The following is a 15,794-nucleotide window of genomic DNA, read 5'->3' on the forward strand; positions in this document are numbered from 1 at the left end:
CGGAGGGTTGTACTGAAAATCAACTTGGAGGGGGGCGAGTTGTTTCTTCAGCTCCTCTGTCATGTCTTTATAATTCCTCTTCAACTCAACTTCCCCACCATGGAAGTTGGTCCCGTTGTCGGACAGGAGGACGCGGGGACGCCCTCTCCTCCCAGTGAAACGGCGGAAGGACATCAGAAAACTGGCGGCTGAGAGGTCCGCCAACACTTCCAGATGGATTGCATTTGAGGTGAGGCATTTGAAGACGATGCCCCATCGTTTGGTTGTCGCTCGTCCGACTTCAGCCCGGACAGAGAAGGGCCCGAAGCAATCCACCCCTGTGTGATGGAAGGGTGCTTTGTTGATCTGGAGACGGTCCACAGGGAGGTCAGACATCATAGGTACAACTGGCCTAGCTCTTAACTTGCGGCAGTCTGTGCACCTGCCCTGGTAACGACGTACCGCCTCCCGGCCACGGAGGATCCAATACCGCCTTCTAAACTCAGCAAACAGTCTCTCCGATCCAGGGTGATGCAATCGTGTGTCATGTTGACGGATCACCAGGTCAGTTACGGGGTGCTTCTGTGGCAGCAAGATGGGGTGCTTAGTATCCTCGGTTAGACCCTGGGCCCTGCGTAGGCGACCTCCAACTCGTAGGAGACCCTTCTCATCCATCTCAGGGGCTAACTGTCTCAATCGGCTGTCATGAGGTAACTGCAACTTCCGTTCCAAACATGCCATTTCTTGGGGGAAGACCTCTCGCTGCACCTTCTGCAGCACAATGACCTCTGCGGCGGCATAGTCATCCGCTGTAAGGGGGGTCTTTTTGTCTTTGTTTGGACTCTGAGAGCGGAAGGTCCGCTCTTGGAGCTCCTCGATTGTTCTGCAGTCATCAATGTCTGGCCCGCCGGGAACTGCTGGTTCTCGGAGGCCCGTGAGATGACAAACTATGGATTTCTTAAGTTCCACATCCACTTCTGTGGGCTTTAGATCGGGATGGCGGGGCCACTCCGACTCAGGCTTGGTGAGATACTCGGGTCCTTGGTGGAAGAGATTGGGCAGAGCAAGTTGTGAAAGAGTCGTACCTCTGGTGATAACGTCAGCTGGGTTGACATCTGTTGCCACGTACCGCCAGCAGGTAGATCCAACTAGGTCCTGAATTTCGGTGACCCGTGTTCCCACAAAGATCTTGTACTTGCATGAAGTCGACTGGATCCACTGAATGACTGTGGTCGAGTCCGACCACATTGACACCTCGTGTTCCTTGAGGTGTAGCTCCTCCTGCAACAGGCGTCCCATCTGTGCTCCACTGACTGCGGCGCATAGTTCCAGACGGGGAATCGATTGGAGCTTCTTTGGCGCGACTCGGCTCCGAGCGAGGGCGAATGACACATGGATTGTGCCGTTGGGCTCGACCGCACGTAGGTAAGCTACTGCCCCATAGGCGAGCTCAGAGGCATCGCAGAAGATGTGCAGGGAGACTTGGCTATCCTTCCAGCACACACCGGGGGGAAAGTAGCGTCTGGGGAAGTTGATTTCTCGGAGAGCAGGGAGCTCCTCTTCCCACTCGGACCACCTGGCTCCGAGTGACTCCGGGAGGGGGTCATCCCAGCCCCTCTTCTCAGTCCACAGCTCCCTCACTAGCATCTTTGCTCGGGTGGTGAATGGATTGATGTAGCCGAGGGGGTCGTATTGGCTGGCCATGGTTCGGTAGATTGCACGCATCGTGACATAACGGTGGGGCTCAATCTCTTTACACCGATAGCACAGTCTATCTGATTTGAAGTTCCACTGAAGGCCCAATGTCATCTCATGTACATCGTCACTCGACTGAGTGACCCAAGTCTCGCTGCTGTTAGACTTTGCTTCGGCGGGGAGGTCTCTCAAGACTTCAGGGTCATTGCTTGCCCACTGGCAAACATCGAAGCCAGCGGTGGCCAGGTGGGCACGCAGATCGGAAATCAGGCGACGTGCCTCTTCTGGGGTCTCAGTGCTGTGGAGACAGTTATCCACGTAAAAACTGTTCAGGACAACATCAGCTACTCCTTCAGGTACAGCTCCCTCCTTCACATGGGCCTGCAGAGCATATGTGGCGCAGCATGGGCTGCAGGTGGTCCCGAATGGAAGCACTTCCCACTGGTAGGTCGAGGGAGTCTCACTGGGGTTCTCTCGCCACACAAACCTCATGAGTGGTTTATCCTCATCCAGCAACAGGACCTGGTGGAACATGCGTCTAATGTCACCGCTGATCGCCGTCTGCTTCTGGCGAAAGCGCATCATGACTCCGAGCAGGGAAGGAGTCAGCGTCGGGCCAGGGAGCAGGTGCTTGTTTAGGTTTTGTTCGCGAACCTGGAAGCTACAGTTGAATACAACTCGATTCTTGCCGTTGTGTTTCACGTTATGATGTGGGAGGTACCAAGACTCGGCGGTAGCTTCCTCCTCCGCAGGTTCCAATTTCTTGACCAATCCGGACTCAATTAGCTTCCTCATTTCTTCGGCGTAAGCAGCTGCTGATTCTGGGTCCTTACTCAGCCTCTTCTCTGTGCTTCGCAAGCAGGGCATGGCCACTTCACGTGAGACGCGGAAGGTTGGCATAGGTTCCTTCCGCAGTAGCGGTGTGGCATAGCGAAGGGCGCCACGCATCTCTACACGACGGGTATTCTCATTCAGAAGTGCTATGGCCATCTCATCTTCTTTGGAGCGCATGTGCAGCTTTGCATTCTTAAACGGAGTAACATCCAGTTGCCATAACTTACGAACGTTCTCCAGAAGGACACCGTCGTCGTGTTCAACTCCGAGGAAGTGAGTCCGGGTGTGGCTGGTCTCGTGGCTCTTGAGGTGGATGGGGCCTTGAAGAGTCCAGCCAAGTGGGGTGTCCAGGGCAAACGGACAGCCATTCGGGCCCGGGAGAATGCGCCTTGGGAGGGTCAGCTTCGCGTAATCAGACCCAAGTAGGATAGTTGGTGCTACTTCCTCTTCTTGATCAAGACACAACTCCGACAGATGGGGGTACCTCGTCTTGAGCGCCTTCATAGGATATCCGTATTTCGAAAGACTCAATCCGGCGGCCGTGAACACATTGCGCAAGGGGTGCGCCTCTCCTGGTCGTCCCCTTGCCATGATTTCCAGGGACACTTTCTCACCCGCGACTTGGGTGGGCTTAGGACTGACGGTAAGGATCTTCATCTGATAAGGAAGGCCTTTAAGTCCCAAAGCGATGGCTGCTTCCTTAAGGAGAAGGGTGTGCTCTGCACCATCGTCGATGATTGCATAGGTTGACATCTCTTTACTGTCATGGCGTAGGACAACAGGCACCATCTTGAGTAACACTCGGGGGTTGTGGCCACGCGCTGGGCCTACGTAGTAGGTGCGACCCTCCTCAGTCTCAATGGATGGGTCTTGGGGGGACTCCTCAGTCTCTGGCTGAGCTTCTCTTGTGTTGATGTCGTGAAGGACTGTGAGGTGTGTCCTACCACATTCCTTTATGCGGCAAGGCTTCTTCAGTGTGCACTGTTTGGCCATATGTTCACGTGCGCATCTCCAACACCGCTTGTTGTCTTTGATCCACTGTTTCCTTTCATCAGTGTTCTTCTTCTTGAACTCAGGACAGCGGTCAAGCCAGTGCGACTCCGAGCAACACGGGCAAGGTGGTGGAGGTCTCTTATCGCCCTGCAGGGTGCCACCCGGTTTCCTTTGGGGCACGTCCTTCTCTTTGGTCTCAGCCTCTGGGATGGTCGTCAACACTCGGGCGGATCCTTCCCTCTTGTTGAAGGCTCGAGCAGACCGTTCGTTTCTGTTGTTCTTCTGCTCATCTTTCTTAGGGAGACGGATGTGCTTCACCTCGCCTCGGAGAAAGTCAGACAGCTCCTCTAAGCTGGCTGCTGGCTGATCAGGGTATAGCTGGTCATGGCGCCGTCTGAATCGCTCCTCTCTGTGTCGGGGAAGCTTCCTTATAAAGCGCTCAACAGTGGAGCCTGTGTTCAGTTCCCTGGCTCCAGTTGATCCTTGTAGCTTCAGCATTGTAACAAGGGAACGGATGCGGAGGGCATAGTCGTCCAGGGCTGCATCACTTCTGATGTCACCTAACTCTCCAAGTGCCTCAACCTCATCAAGGATGTGGTCCCATGGACATCCCCAGCGACGGTCCAGTTCACGAATGCTGTCGGTGTAGGGGGTGAGGGACTTGGCGTGGGAGAAACACAATCTCTTAGCTATTGGTAGCTTGCAGTGTAGATGGAGCGTTAGCCACTTCTGCTGCTCACTGTGATATGCCTGTGGTTCTCCTAACAGGTACTCTAGGCTCAGACGCATCTCCCTGTAGTTCTCCCTGTCGTCTAAGGTGAAGAAAGGGACGATTGAGCCGGGCGGATGAAGAGGGAGCGGGTCATATTGCCGGGCACTGTGACGGGTTGCTTGCGAGGGTGTGGAGGGGGAAAGCGGCGGAGTGTATTGCACTGGACAATCTAGCAAAGAGCCTCGGCGTTGGTTGAGCTCCTGTTGCTCATTCTCAGGGGCGCGCTGGGGGGTTTGGCATGTGGTACATAACCCTTCCTTATTCTTCTCACTGTCGTGCGGGGAACCCGGCCTAGGGCACGTTCTTAATATCTGTTCGGGGGGCTCGGGCTCTGATCGGCGGACAAACGCTAGCTTGGCGAGTTCCAAGTTCTGGGCAGTCGCCCTTTGTAGTGCCTCCGCCGTGATCTGTGCTTGTCTCTCTAAGCGCTCCTTGTCAGCGCGGGCTTCTTGTCGCAGGCGCTCCTTGTCCGCGCGAGCTTCTTGTCGCAGGCGCTCCTCTCTGGCGAGACCATCCTGGCGCAGATGCTCCTGGGTGTCAATCATCTGCTGGATTAGCTTCTCTGAGAGTGCACTTGCAATGCTTGATCGTTCTGATCGGTGACTACGATAACTACCTGTTCGGATGCTACGGACGCTGCCCTGTCGGCTGTGGGATGAATGAGATTTCCTAGGTTTGCCTTGGGAATTGGAGTCGGTGAAGAACTCTCCTGGTTGGGAGCTTAGGGGGTTGGGCCCATCTGGTGGAACCACAATATCGGGAGGAATCATCTCCTCGCCGGTCGGCGAGCAGGCATCTCCTGCTGCATCCTCTTCTTCGCTTGGCAGTGGGGGAGGGGATGGTGGACTAGCTTGTGTAAACAGCTCAAGCCCTGGTGCTACAGTAGCACCCTTAGTCTGTTGTGTGTTGCTCTGTACGCTGCTGGGGCTATCATTCTCGTCTGGCGTGCCCAGGTGATAGTCCGCTAGCTTGGTTGGTAATCGGCGCTCTCGGGAAGAGCGTGTTGGTACTTCAGGGGAAGGGGTTGGGGGGCTAAGAGTGTGACTCTCTAACTCTTTGGACATCCTACCTAGTTCAGATCCGGCTCGAAGGACCAAAATGTGCCGGAGCCTATAGAGGACTGTATATTTACCTGAGGTGATGACCTATTTACCAAATTAACAATCGAATAATTTACTCTTCACTTGTCGCTATAATAATTGAGGGAAATTAACATGCAATAATGACAATCACTTAGGCACAATAACACCATGAATATTCAATTAGCAAGAATACACATTTAATATTCTTAGAAATAATTATTCAGCCAAATTACAATATCCAATTCACCCTTATATAAATGCAGTTGAACTCAATGTCCTTGTATAACATTAAATGGTACCAATTTGATGCCCGGGTTGGTGGAGCTCATGAATGGAGGCTGACGTTGTGGAAATCCTCCCCTTTGATGTATTCCAAGCTATGCGCGGCGAAGAAGGTAGATCCAAGTGCGCAATTCTCGAGGGGGGGGGGGTAGAATGCGCCGGTGCGAGTGGAGAATTGTCTTAATCCGAGAGGGGGGGGGGCGGCGACGGTCGATCCTCAATCCGAGAGGGGGGGGGGCGAAGGTCGATCCTCAATCCGAGAGGGGGGGGGGGGCGAAGGTCGATCCTCACTGGCGAGGGAAAGGCTTGGGTGAATTGTCCGAGTACAACGGGGCTCTGCCGCGAGGGGAATGGCTGTACTTAGCCCGCTGAAGCTAACTAGCCCGGATGCTCGCTAGCTCGATCTCCGACAGAGACGCCACACACAAGGCGGCACAATCCTCCGCGCCGAAACCTCCTTTTCTGAGGCGACACTTCGTTCGTTGGATGACGTGGGTTAACGTCGCCGATCCACTTTGCTGGCGTTCGAGTTAGGGATCCTTCTCGGCGATGAGAACGGATATTTCCAACTGACTTCTTGCCGCGACTCGCACACTTCCTTCTCTTCTCGTCAAGTGCACACTTCCTTACTTCAAGTGCACAATCTATTCTCGTTCAATCGGGATCGCGCGAGACATCCCGCGACCGGCAAATAAGCACATTGTCCATCATATGCGCCACACCAACATCAAAGGCAAACAGTATTAACAATACAGCAGAATGTCAAACGATGCACAATTATTAATCATATAACTGTGTATATCATAAAGCCAAAACAAATAACATTCATTCAGAAAATATTCCCTTCCTAATCAGAACTCAAATGGGTTTTTCTATAAACATGCAAACCTTCAGCACACTGCCTAAGAAGTATGAATTTTTCAGTATGCATGTGGTGGTTGTAGCCAATGACATAAAAGTGTGTCCATCATATTTAGAGGTTTAGATAAAACTGTAACCAATGATTGCTCTAAGTGTGTTCCTTAAATATACCTTACTGAAAGTAATGACTTATTCTAAACTCATATTTAAATGTGAAGTGAATGTAAAAGGAATTTTTAGGGAAAAAATAGAATTATGCCATCAATGCGCCCAATGCCACAGTTTTAGCCATTAACTTTATCTGTTTACTCACACCAGGGAGTGAGGAGCATGAAGTGTCCAGAGATGTCCAAAGTGTCCCAAGGAGCGCCTCCAAAGTCAGCCCCTACTCTGTGATCGACATAACTCCACTTGAGCTCCAGCACCACGAGCAGCAAGATTGCCCCTCTTCTCCTTCTCAACACGAAGAGCCCAAAGAACAAGTCGCAGAGTCCCCGGATACCCACAGCAGCCCTGGTGACATCACCTCAGGCTATTCGGTGCCAGTGCCCTGCGGCTATGCAACACCATCTGGTGTGCCGCTCATCATGCCTGCTTACACCACACCTGTGATCATTCGACACCTTTCTGTGGATGAGGATGGTAAAAATAATTTTTTTGTTCTTTTTCTCTCTCAGATTTCTATTAGTTAGACAGGGTAATGGTCAGCTCCTGCCAGGATCTACGAATCCCTGAAACGGTTTATGATCACTTCAATTAAAGATGTCTTCACATTTATTGATAGTATTGGGGAAAATATTTCAAGGGGAAGTATTATATTTGGGCTTCAAGTGCTTAGTGCCATGCCAAAGTTGTTACCAACATTTTCCCATGGTCCCCATCATCATGCTACTGTCAAAGTTCATTTCATTTTTTTTGTCTGGAGTTAAATTCCTCCCAGCCTGCACAAAGACCGACATAGCCAAGGTCATGACACACAAATGCTTGCTCAGCTTTCATTACGGCCTACTTTTCCACCCACTCACTTTTTTTTTCTCTAAAGCCTTGCCACATGGAAATCTAAACTAATTTTAGATTTTGCTCTTTCCTTAATGTCTGGCATGCTGCTCAGTCTCATTATGTAGAAAGTAATTTAAAGTTACACCAGATTGAAACATTTGATGTCATAATTATAAGACAGTTAAAGTTATGTTTGATGACGTAAACGTCTCCTAACAGGTTACACTGACCATGCCTTCCTTGTCGTATTTAATTGAAGAACAGATGGTTTATCATAGTTTACTTAACTCTAACCCAAAGAAAATATGTGAAAACACAACTGTCGAGAGAGTGGAAGGACACGCAGACAGCACTGGCATTTATTTAAAGCAAAGCACTAATTTAACTTTTCTGCCTCAAAATGTAATGTGATCTCACTTGGCCACTGTGCCAGCCCAACACTTGGTTTGGTGAAAAATGTGCCTTCATTTTCTTTTCCCTCTGCTGCCAGGCAGACAATAGCACTTTTTCAGTAATTTCGGAATGGGGAGCTTTTACTGACACCTAGCGGCACATTGGAAAAAATACAGTACAGTGAAGTCCAGACCCAGTTTCTGTATCGCCGATATGTATGCACTATCTCAGCAAATTGAATAATATGCAGTTAAGAAGTGTGTAAGAGTTCCATGCTTTTTCCACATTTTCTCCATTCTTTCTCCACAGTCACAGTGATTCAGACTGGGAACATTTCTGCTGACAGGTGACACATTTCGAATGATACAGTGACAGTAACTACAAGTTTAATACCGTTGCAATTCTAAACTTCAATTACATTCTGTAAGCAGAAAATACTGACAGATTGATTTGTTTCAATGTCTTGAAGTGTTTCCAGTGAAGATTTTCCGCCTATTAGAGAGGAGGATGCTCTGGCAAAGTGGGCTTCTGATCCTGCAAATACATCATGGATGGAAAGTAAGAACTCCAAAGTACTCATTGTCTGCCCTGACACAGTGCCCTCTTTCAGACTTTTCCTTTTGTTTTTTTCAACATTTGTCTGAGCTCTTGGACCTCCTTCCTATTTTTTTTTGAGGAAGTACCACCGTGTGCATCCTCTCATCGCTGTGAATTAGTAGCGTTACTTTGCAGTTCTTGATTTGTGCTTTATGGTTTTAGACCCCGATGAGGTGATTTACGATGATGTGCCCAGGGACAACTCTGACTCCAACACAGGTATTTCATGCCATCTATTTATTTTTTGCACGGTATGGCTAAAATTTCTTTCTACTTTTTACTTTTCACTACTTTAATTTTAGTTTCATTTTTCAGTTCTTATTTTAGTTTTATTGTGCAACACGTGTAACATGTTTTAGCCTAAAATCACAACTGATATGATGTCAAAATTATAACATAATTGCATATTTAGGGTCAATTTAAATTCAACTATACACTTCTTCTTTCTTAAGATGATCCATTCATCTTCAAAATACTAGTAGAGATGACACTGTTGTGTGTTTTTTTGCACATCCTGATTTAACTTCTGCTTACTCAGAACCCGATGAGATGATTTACGACGACGTGGAACTCAGTGAGGAAGGAGGTTATCTCGACAATGGCTGGAGTTCGAGCGAGTTTGAAAGCTACGATGAGGCGAGCGATGGGGAAGGACGCTCTGAGAACGGCCTACCCAACGCCTTCATGAGGGGGAAGCCCGCCCAGAGGAAGACCCATGTGGGTACCACAATTACTCTTCTTGCTCAGCCATTTGTTTCCTCTTACTGTTTCTACAGGAAAAACGGCTAAAAACATTTTAAAACGTATGCTTGATTTTGAAATGTACATTTACGGAAACATGCGTAGCACTGTGCGAAAAAAGAAAAAAAAGAGCCAAATCCCAAAATGATTTGAATTATTTTTAACCCATTATAGTATACTCCTTAAATTACTGTGAAATTAATATTATTAAATAAATTTGAATTCAAGAATAATGTAAAAAAGTATTTGTTAATTTTTTATAATTATACACAAAATGTATTTTTCTTTTATTTTTAATAATGTTCCTTACTCACTCCTGTGATTAGCTGGAAAAATCAGTTGGCTGAAGACAAAAAACAAAAACTCATATTTAAATATCTGAATAATATACTCGTCTTAATTGTTATCATTTATAATAATTATGATTCTGTTTCTTGCAGAGAGACATCACAAGGTTAAATTAAGTTTAAATGACTAAATGCTGTTCCTTATGCTATTAAAAATTACAGAAATATTTATCGACAATAAGCTCATTAATACTGCGATATAATATCTGAACCCTAAATTTCATCGAACTCTATTGTGTTAGTGCATAATCATGTGACCAGAACAACACGTTTCTTCCATTAATCCAAACCTAACATGGTCAAATATTTCAGCACAATGAGCATCCAGTGGGTTTGCTGTAGAAATCACTCCTAGCACACTTGACAAGCGTTAACCAATAATGCTTGCTTTGCTTTTGTTTAGCTCTCTCAAGATCTGAGCCGTTTGAAAGAACACTATGAGAAAAAGATGAAAGATCTAATGGCAAATACAGTGGGAACTGTCGAGCTGCAGCAGCTCAAACAGAAACACGAGCAGAAGGTAAACTAGCTGCAGCTCGCCTCACCTGCCTGTGTTCCGCTAGTTTCAATTTTTTTTTTTTACTCTCAGTCTGTCTGACTTGACTGTGAGCATCTACTACTGACACTGTGGTGCGTCTATCCTGCACTAACGTGAATGTTTTGTGGTGGCGGTACTGTTGATGGGTTTGCTTCATTGTCTGTTGCACTGGCCTGTCTCATCGTTATGACTCCCACTGACGGTTAAAAAAAGTTCACAGACTCAAAATATACAGATTATTTTACAGTAAAATGGGGCACCAGTCGATTAGCTACCGGTTTGCCTAACCTTATACCTGAATTTGCAACATTATATAGATTGCAAATGAGCTTCAAACGCTGCAACTGAGCCACTGAACAAAAACTACTTATAGCACCTTTGACTTTAAACCTTCTCAGTGATAACATACACAAATTAAAGTACAGATTTGGAAGCGCTGTATATCACACCCAGCTGATGTCCCAGTTACTGTTTCATTCTCTGCTGTGTTTTACTTGTTGTCATCAGATTTTAACAACACTCATGCTGTGTGTGATGCATTATTTTCAGTCGCACTTTGGCTACGTGTACTAAATTCCTGAAGGACCGGCATCAATTTGGAAAGACAGTTTACCATTCAAAGTTTTGAAAATGACTTGGTATGTTTTTGTGCTACTTTTAAGATGCAAAAGTTGGTGAAAGCAGCTAAAGAAGGGACCAAAGATGGCCTTGAGAAAACGAAGGCTGCAGTTAAGAAGGGACGTTCTTTCATCAAAACAAAGTCTTTCAATAATGGTATGTAAACCGTAAAAATGATTAATCATTTATGCAAACGCCAAAGAAATACAATATTTAAAACCCAGTTACTAATTGCGTTCAACTTTTTTTTGTGCACCTGCACCCAAACAAACTTTCGACTGCATTGTTTTCAGAAGTGCAGTTTTATTGCTTGATTTATTTTTATTTTTTTTTTAAAAGAAAGCGACATAAAAATATACTAAATTATTAAATTATTAATTTATACTACTCTGATTGTTTTTATTCACTGTATGACTAGGACAAAGCTTATGCTTTTACTACCTCCAAACTGTTGTGTTAAGGGCCAATTTTGAGTAAAGTTAACCAGATCCATTTTAATTACAATTTGTCCAATTCTTTTTCCTTGTCATAATTATGATTTAGAGAGGAAGTCAACGTGTTTTGAAGATGAGGAGTCTGAATTCTTCATTGAGGTGGATTGCTTCAACGTTGAGCCAATTTTGGGTCCAGCCCCAGAAGGGCTTTCACAGCAACATGTAAGCAAAATGTCATCTAGGTCCCATGTGAGTAATGCAACAAATTTGAAAATTTGTATTATAAAAACTGTCCCCTACAGCTGGTGAGACGATGTATATTGGGCTCTATACTGGAGAGTGAGAAGAATTATCTTGAAGCATTGAAGAGAATATTAGAGGTATGCCAGTACAGAAGCAGCGATTAAACTCTGTTGTGTTCTGCAGTTTATGACATTTGGAACGATTTGCTTTGTCAGCAATATGAAAAGCCCTTGTCCCAGATTGAGCCAAGGTTACTGAGCGACAGGAAATTGAAGATGACATTCTATAGAGTTCGAGAGATCCTGCAGTGCCACTTCCTGTTCCAGATCGCTCTGGCAAGTCGAGTGGCAGAGTGGGACAGCCTGGCGATGATTGGTGATGTCTTTGTAGCCTCGGTAAGCCTGGATTAAAGAAAAGACAAATTAACTAGCGCTATGAGCAACTAAAAGAGTAATTGCACATTGGACAATAAATGTTTTAGGTGGGACTTTATTGTGTGCAAAGTTTGGTGAGTTTGTATTCAGGGTTAGTTGCTCCAAAATGTGATTCTTTGCAGGCCTTAATTAAATCAACAAATATTCTATTGGCTTCTGTTTTGGGGAATACAAGAAGAAGGAATAAACTGTTAATATAAAGCGTCTCTCGGTGGTTTACTGTTTGTTTTTACTTCAACAGTTCTCAAAGTCTATGGTGTTGGATGCCTACAGTGAGTATGTGAACAACTTCAGTACGGCTATGTCAGTGGTGAGAAAAACGTGTGCATCAAAACCTGGCTTTCTAGAATTCCTAAAGGTTGGATATTACTCTCAATACCTCTAATTTTGACATCAGAAACAATATTTAAAGATGAAATGTTTGATGGCCAACACCTGAGATGTATCTGTTCCATAGATATTTCTAATTAGTTCTTTGTTATTTATCCCAGCATCGTCAAGAGACAAGCTGTGACAGGATGACTTTGTATGGCTTGATGATGAAACCAATCCAGCGGTTTCCGCAGTTCATTCTCCTCCTGCAGGTATGTCAATGAAGTGTGACTTGGAGTTCACTGTTATGCGGGACATTTAAGGTGTTGTATCTAGAGTCACCAGCAGATGGAGTGTTTTACTCAGAATAGAATTACAGAGTCACTGCACTCACATCAAGGACAGCCAATAAATGCATGGCGTGCAAAAATGTTTCTCCACTTAAAAAAAAAAAATGCGTTCACTTTTCCTTTTGAAATAATCGGGACATAGTGGCGCACTGCTTGATTAAATGCAATAAAGTCTTCAGGTTTTTGGTATCAGAAGAGCGGAAATTAAAGTGCACCACACGTAAAGGTGGACATAGTCATACATTTACACTGCATGGCTCTTCTGGACTCACTTACATGTACGCGTGTGTTTTTTTTTGGTCCACCTTCTCACCAGGACATGCTCCGAAACACTCCAGTGGACCACGCAGACCGCCTTCCCCTGCAGATGGCCTTAACAGAACTTGAGACCTTGGCTGAGAAGCTCAATGAAAAGAAGAGAGAAGCTGACCAGCGTTGCGAGATTCGGCACATTGCAAAGGCGATGAATGAACGCTACCTCAACAAGGTCTGCACACGGTGTGCGTTGTTTGGGGATAGTGTTGGGTTTAAGTGTACATAGCTTTAGATATTCAAGTGTTCAACGCTTTATGTTGGACTGCTTTCTTTTTTTGAATAATGCTTATGTCCTTAAATGAGTTTAGACTTTTTATTTCCGGTTTACTTTATTCGATTCCGAATGGGAGCAGTCACAAGCTTGTCTTTGTTGTTTTACCATATGGCTTAGTGCAACGCAAATTTAAATATGTAATTATCTGACAACTTGTTTTTCCTATATAATTTGGGTTGTGGTTGTCATGACATCAATCGATGACATCAAGCAACTTTGCTTTCAACTCACTTGCACTGAAAGGTCAAAAACACTCTTCCCTTGCTTTTCATCCTGTTAGCTTCTGAGCAACGGTAGCCGCTACTTGATCCGCTCAGACGACATGGTGGAGACAGTCTACAATGAGCGTGGTGAAGTCATCAAAACAAAGGAGCGACGCCTTTTCCTTCTCAACGATGTTCTCATGTGTGCCACGCCTAACATTCGGTCAGTGACCACAAACTACTGTAAACCATGTCAACGCTCCCGTTTAAATATACCGTCTTCCCTTTGTAATTATCCATTTGATGCAAATGAAGCATGCCACTATGGAAAAGACTACTTCCATTCCACAAAGCAGCACAAAGCCACAAACACCCCATTATTCCCAAATCTAAACTCTGCAAATTCTAGCAAAATACGAAAATTTGACTACATTTTGCTCTAGACTTGGCTCAACAGGAAAATAGGGTCAGTGTACGTGATGTCCTATATATTGGGATCTGGAAGCATAGCGAGCCACTGTACCATCGAGTTTTGCCAAAAATGAAGGAGAATCGTGTGCTTATGCAATCCCACGGGTTCAGTATGTCAATTTTGTGCTTCTGCAGAGGTCAACATACGTTTATGCGCGTCTTATTACACATGACAACTCTCTCAGCATTTGGACTTTATCAAAATGTCGAAGCCTTGTTCAAATGTCTCTTTGCAAGCAATCCTTTACGAATCGAATAGACAAAATCCAAGACGATAAAATTGACGATGTTGTAACCCTTCGTTGCCAACATAAAATGAGAGAGGCACTTGCCAAGGTGAAGCTGCGCATTCAGGAGCTTAACCATGTAAGGCCACAGTAAAAGTCATATTCATTTGTAATAAATGTTCTTTTAGTTTTTCTTTTTATGAAATTCATGTTTTATTATTTGTTCATCTATTGCTTATCCTTTTGAATTTGAAGAAAATCTCATCTGATTTTTCCAATTAGGAAGTGCTTGTTCAATGCACGAGTTGCCTGCACAGCTCAATAATTCTTCGTTTTAACCATGATCTCCTCTTGTCAGGTGCCAGGACGGCAGTAGTAGTGGCAGTGCCCCACTTGACCAGCGCTTCCTTCTAAAGTGGAGTGTCCCTTTGAGCTTTGTAGAAGCGCTGGAGTTTGGATCCAGTGAGGACATTCCCGACACCAACCGCTACCCCGCCTCCCATTCTGGGGAGAAAGTGGTCATCAACGCAAAGCCAAGTATGTCTGCTTGTCTATTCCTTGCCTTTGTGTAACAGTGTCCAGAATGCTAAGCTTATGAATATTGATACCTTTTTGAGCCCTGAGTGTTTGGACACTCAGCCAACAAATTCTGGTGGGTTCATTTATCTGTAATGGATTGCTTCATAGACCCAAACCATAAAATTAAGTGCAAGTCTATGGGCCTTGATTTATGAGTTTCAGATGAAAATATTCTCATTGTTTCCCACTGTTGGTGTTTGCCTGGAATTTACAGATGTCTCCAAACTTACCAACAGTTTGTCCTGCCAACTGAGTGCAGTTTCCGCTTTCAGTCCTCAAGATTGTTAGCTGTTCAGTCCGATGATGTCAGTGGACCCATTTGGCTCATTCCTGTCACAGATGACCACTCAGCCACTTTAAAGGGCAACAAATCCAAAGATGTCAAATTTGCTGCTTTTTACCTTAACATGCAAAGTATATACAATACAACATTATTTACATATATTCATTTAGTCTCTTTCACATCAAGAAGTTGATGTACATTACATTTATTTTTCGCTAAACTTTCTCTGATGGCAGCTGCATCTCAGCCATGGTGGACGCAGGATTGAATGGTTACTAAATCCATTACTCCCAAAAGCCGTCATCTGACACAATTCAAGGCGCAACTGCAGCTTTGACGTCTCTTCCGGTCTGCAACTAATGACAATTTCACTGCGCAGTCCCCTCCAGTTGATTATTTTTTTCAGTTTAATTTTTATTAAATGAACACAATATGAATCACATTACTGTGTTTTGACAAGTGCTGACACGTACGTTTTTTTGTTTTTGTTTCTTTTTTAAATAATGTGGCAGTTTAGTTTCCCTTTAAACGCCCAGATCAATCAAATGAGAGACACTTTTTTTGTAAATGTATTTATTTCGGACGCTGGAGTCAAAATGGCGTAAATGATATACTCTGCACAATTGCTCGCATCTGCAATATTTTTTCAACCACCAAACTGCTGCTCCTCCTATTCACTATAAAATGAGTGATAACACATCTAATTAGCGCAATGTTTGATCTATCTCATATTAATTCACTTGTCTCTGATTTGTCACTAATCTAAATCAACTGTCCAGCCAGAATATGAGTTTGTGTAACAGATGGCCAAGACAGACCTCCATAACATCTGGTCTGGTTGAAGGGCATTCACAAGGTTCCAACTGATGGAATGGCAGTATTCTCTCACACTGATGCAAGTGTGTTTGCGCTTCAAGCCAGGAAAAATCCAGAAAAGA

General features: G+C 45.1%; 1 protein-coding gene across 2 annotated transcripts in view; it reads left to right on the plus strand.

The window, feature by feature from the left end:
- arhgef10 (Rho guanine nucleotide exchange factor 10) overlaps window positions 1–15,794 on the plus strand; it is a 51,732-nt gene that overhangs the window by 14,953 nt on the left and 20,985 nt on the right. For both annotated transcript variants that reach the window (XM_088318837.1, XM_088318848.1), the window contains exons 4-18: window positions 6,817–7,140; window positions 8,200–8,236; window positions 8,360–8,448; window positions 8,650–8,706; window positions 9,026–9,204; window positions 9,979–10,095; window positions 10,776–10,887; window positions 11,275–11,387; window positions 11,468–11,545; window positions 11,624–11,803; window positions 12,084–12,200; window positions 12,334–12,426; window positions 12,821–12,991; window positions 13,374–13,519; window positions 14,353–14,531. In XM_088318837.1, coding sequence (XP_088174963.1) covers window positions 6,817–7,140; window positions 8,200–8,236; window positions 8,360–8,448; window positions 8,650–8,706; window positions 9,026–9,204; window positions 9,979–10,095; window positions 10,776–10,887; window positions 11,275–11,387; window positions 11,468–11,545; window positions 11,624–11,803; window positions 12,084–12,200; window positions 12,334–12,426; window positions 12,821–12,991; window positions 13,374–13,519; window positions 14,353–14,531 — 1,992 coding nt within the window. The remainder of the gene's footprint in view (window positions 1–6,816; window positions 7,141–8,199; window positions 8,237–8,359; window positions 8,449–8,649; window positions 8,707–9,025; window positions 9,205–9,978; window positions 10,096–10,775; window positions 10,888–11,274; window positions 11,388–11,467; window positions 11,546–11,623; window positions 11,804–12,083; window positions 12,201–12,333; window positions 12,427–12,820; window positions 12,992–13,373; window positions 13,520–14,352; window positions 14,532–15,794) is intronic.

This window comes from Idiotropiscis lumnitzeri, chromosome 1 (genome assembly GCF_059441095.1).
Source record: "Idiotropiscis lumnitzeri isolate Australia: NSW breed Sydney's pygmy pipehorse chromosome 1, RoL_Ilum_1.0, whole genome shotgun sequence".
NCBI classification, from domain to species: domain Eukaryota; kingdom Metazoa; phylum Chordata; class Actinopteri; order Syngnathiformes; family Syngnathidae; genus Idiotropiscis; species Idiotropiscis lumnitzeri.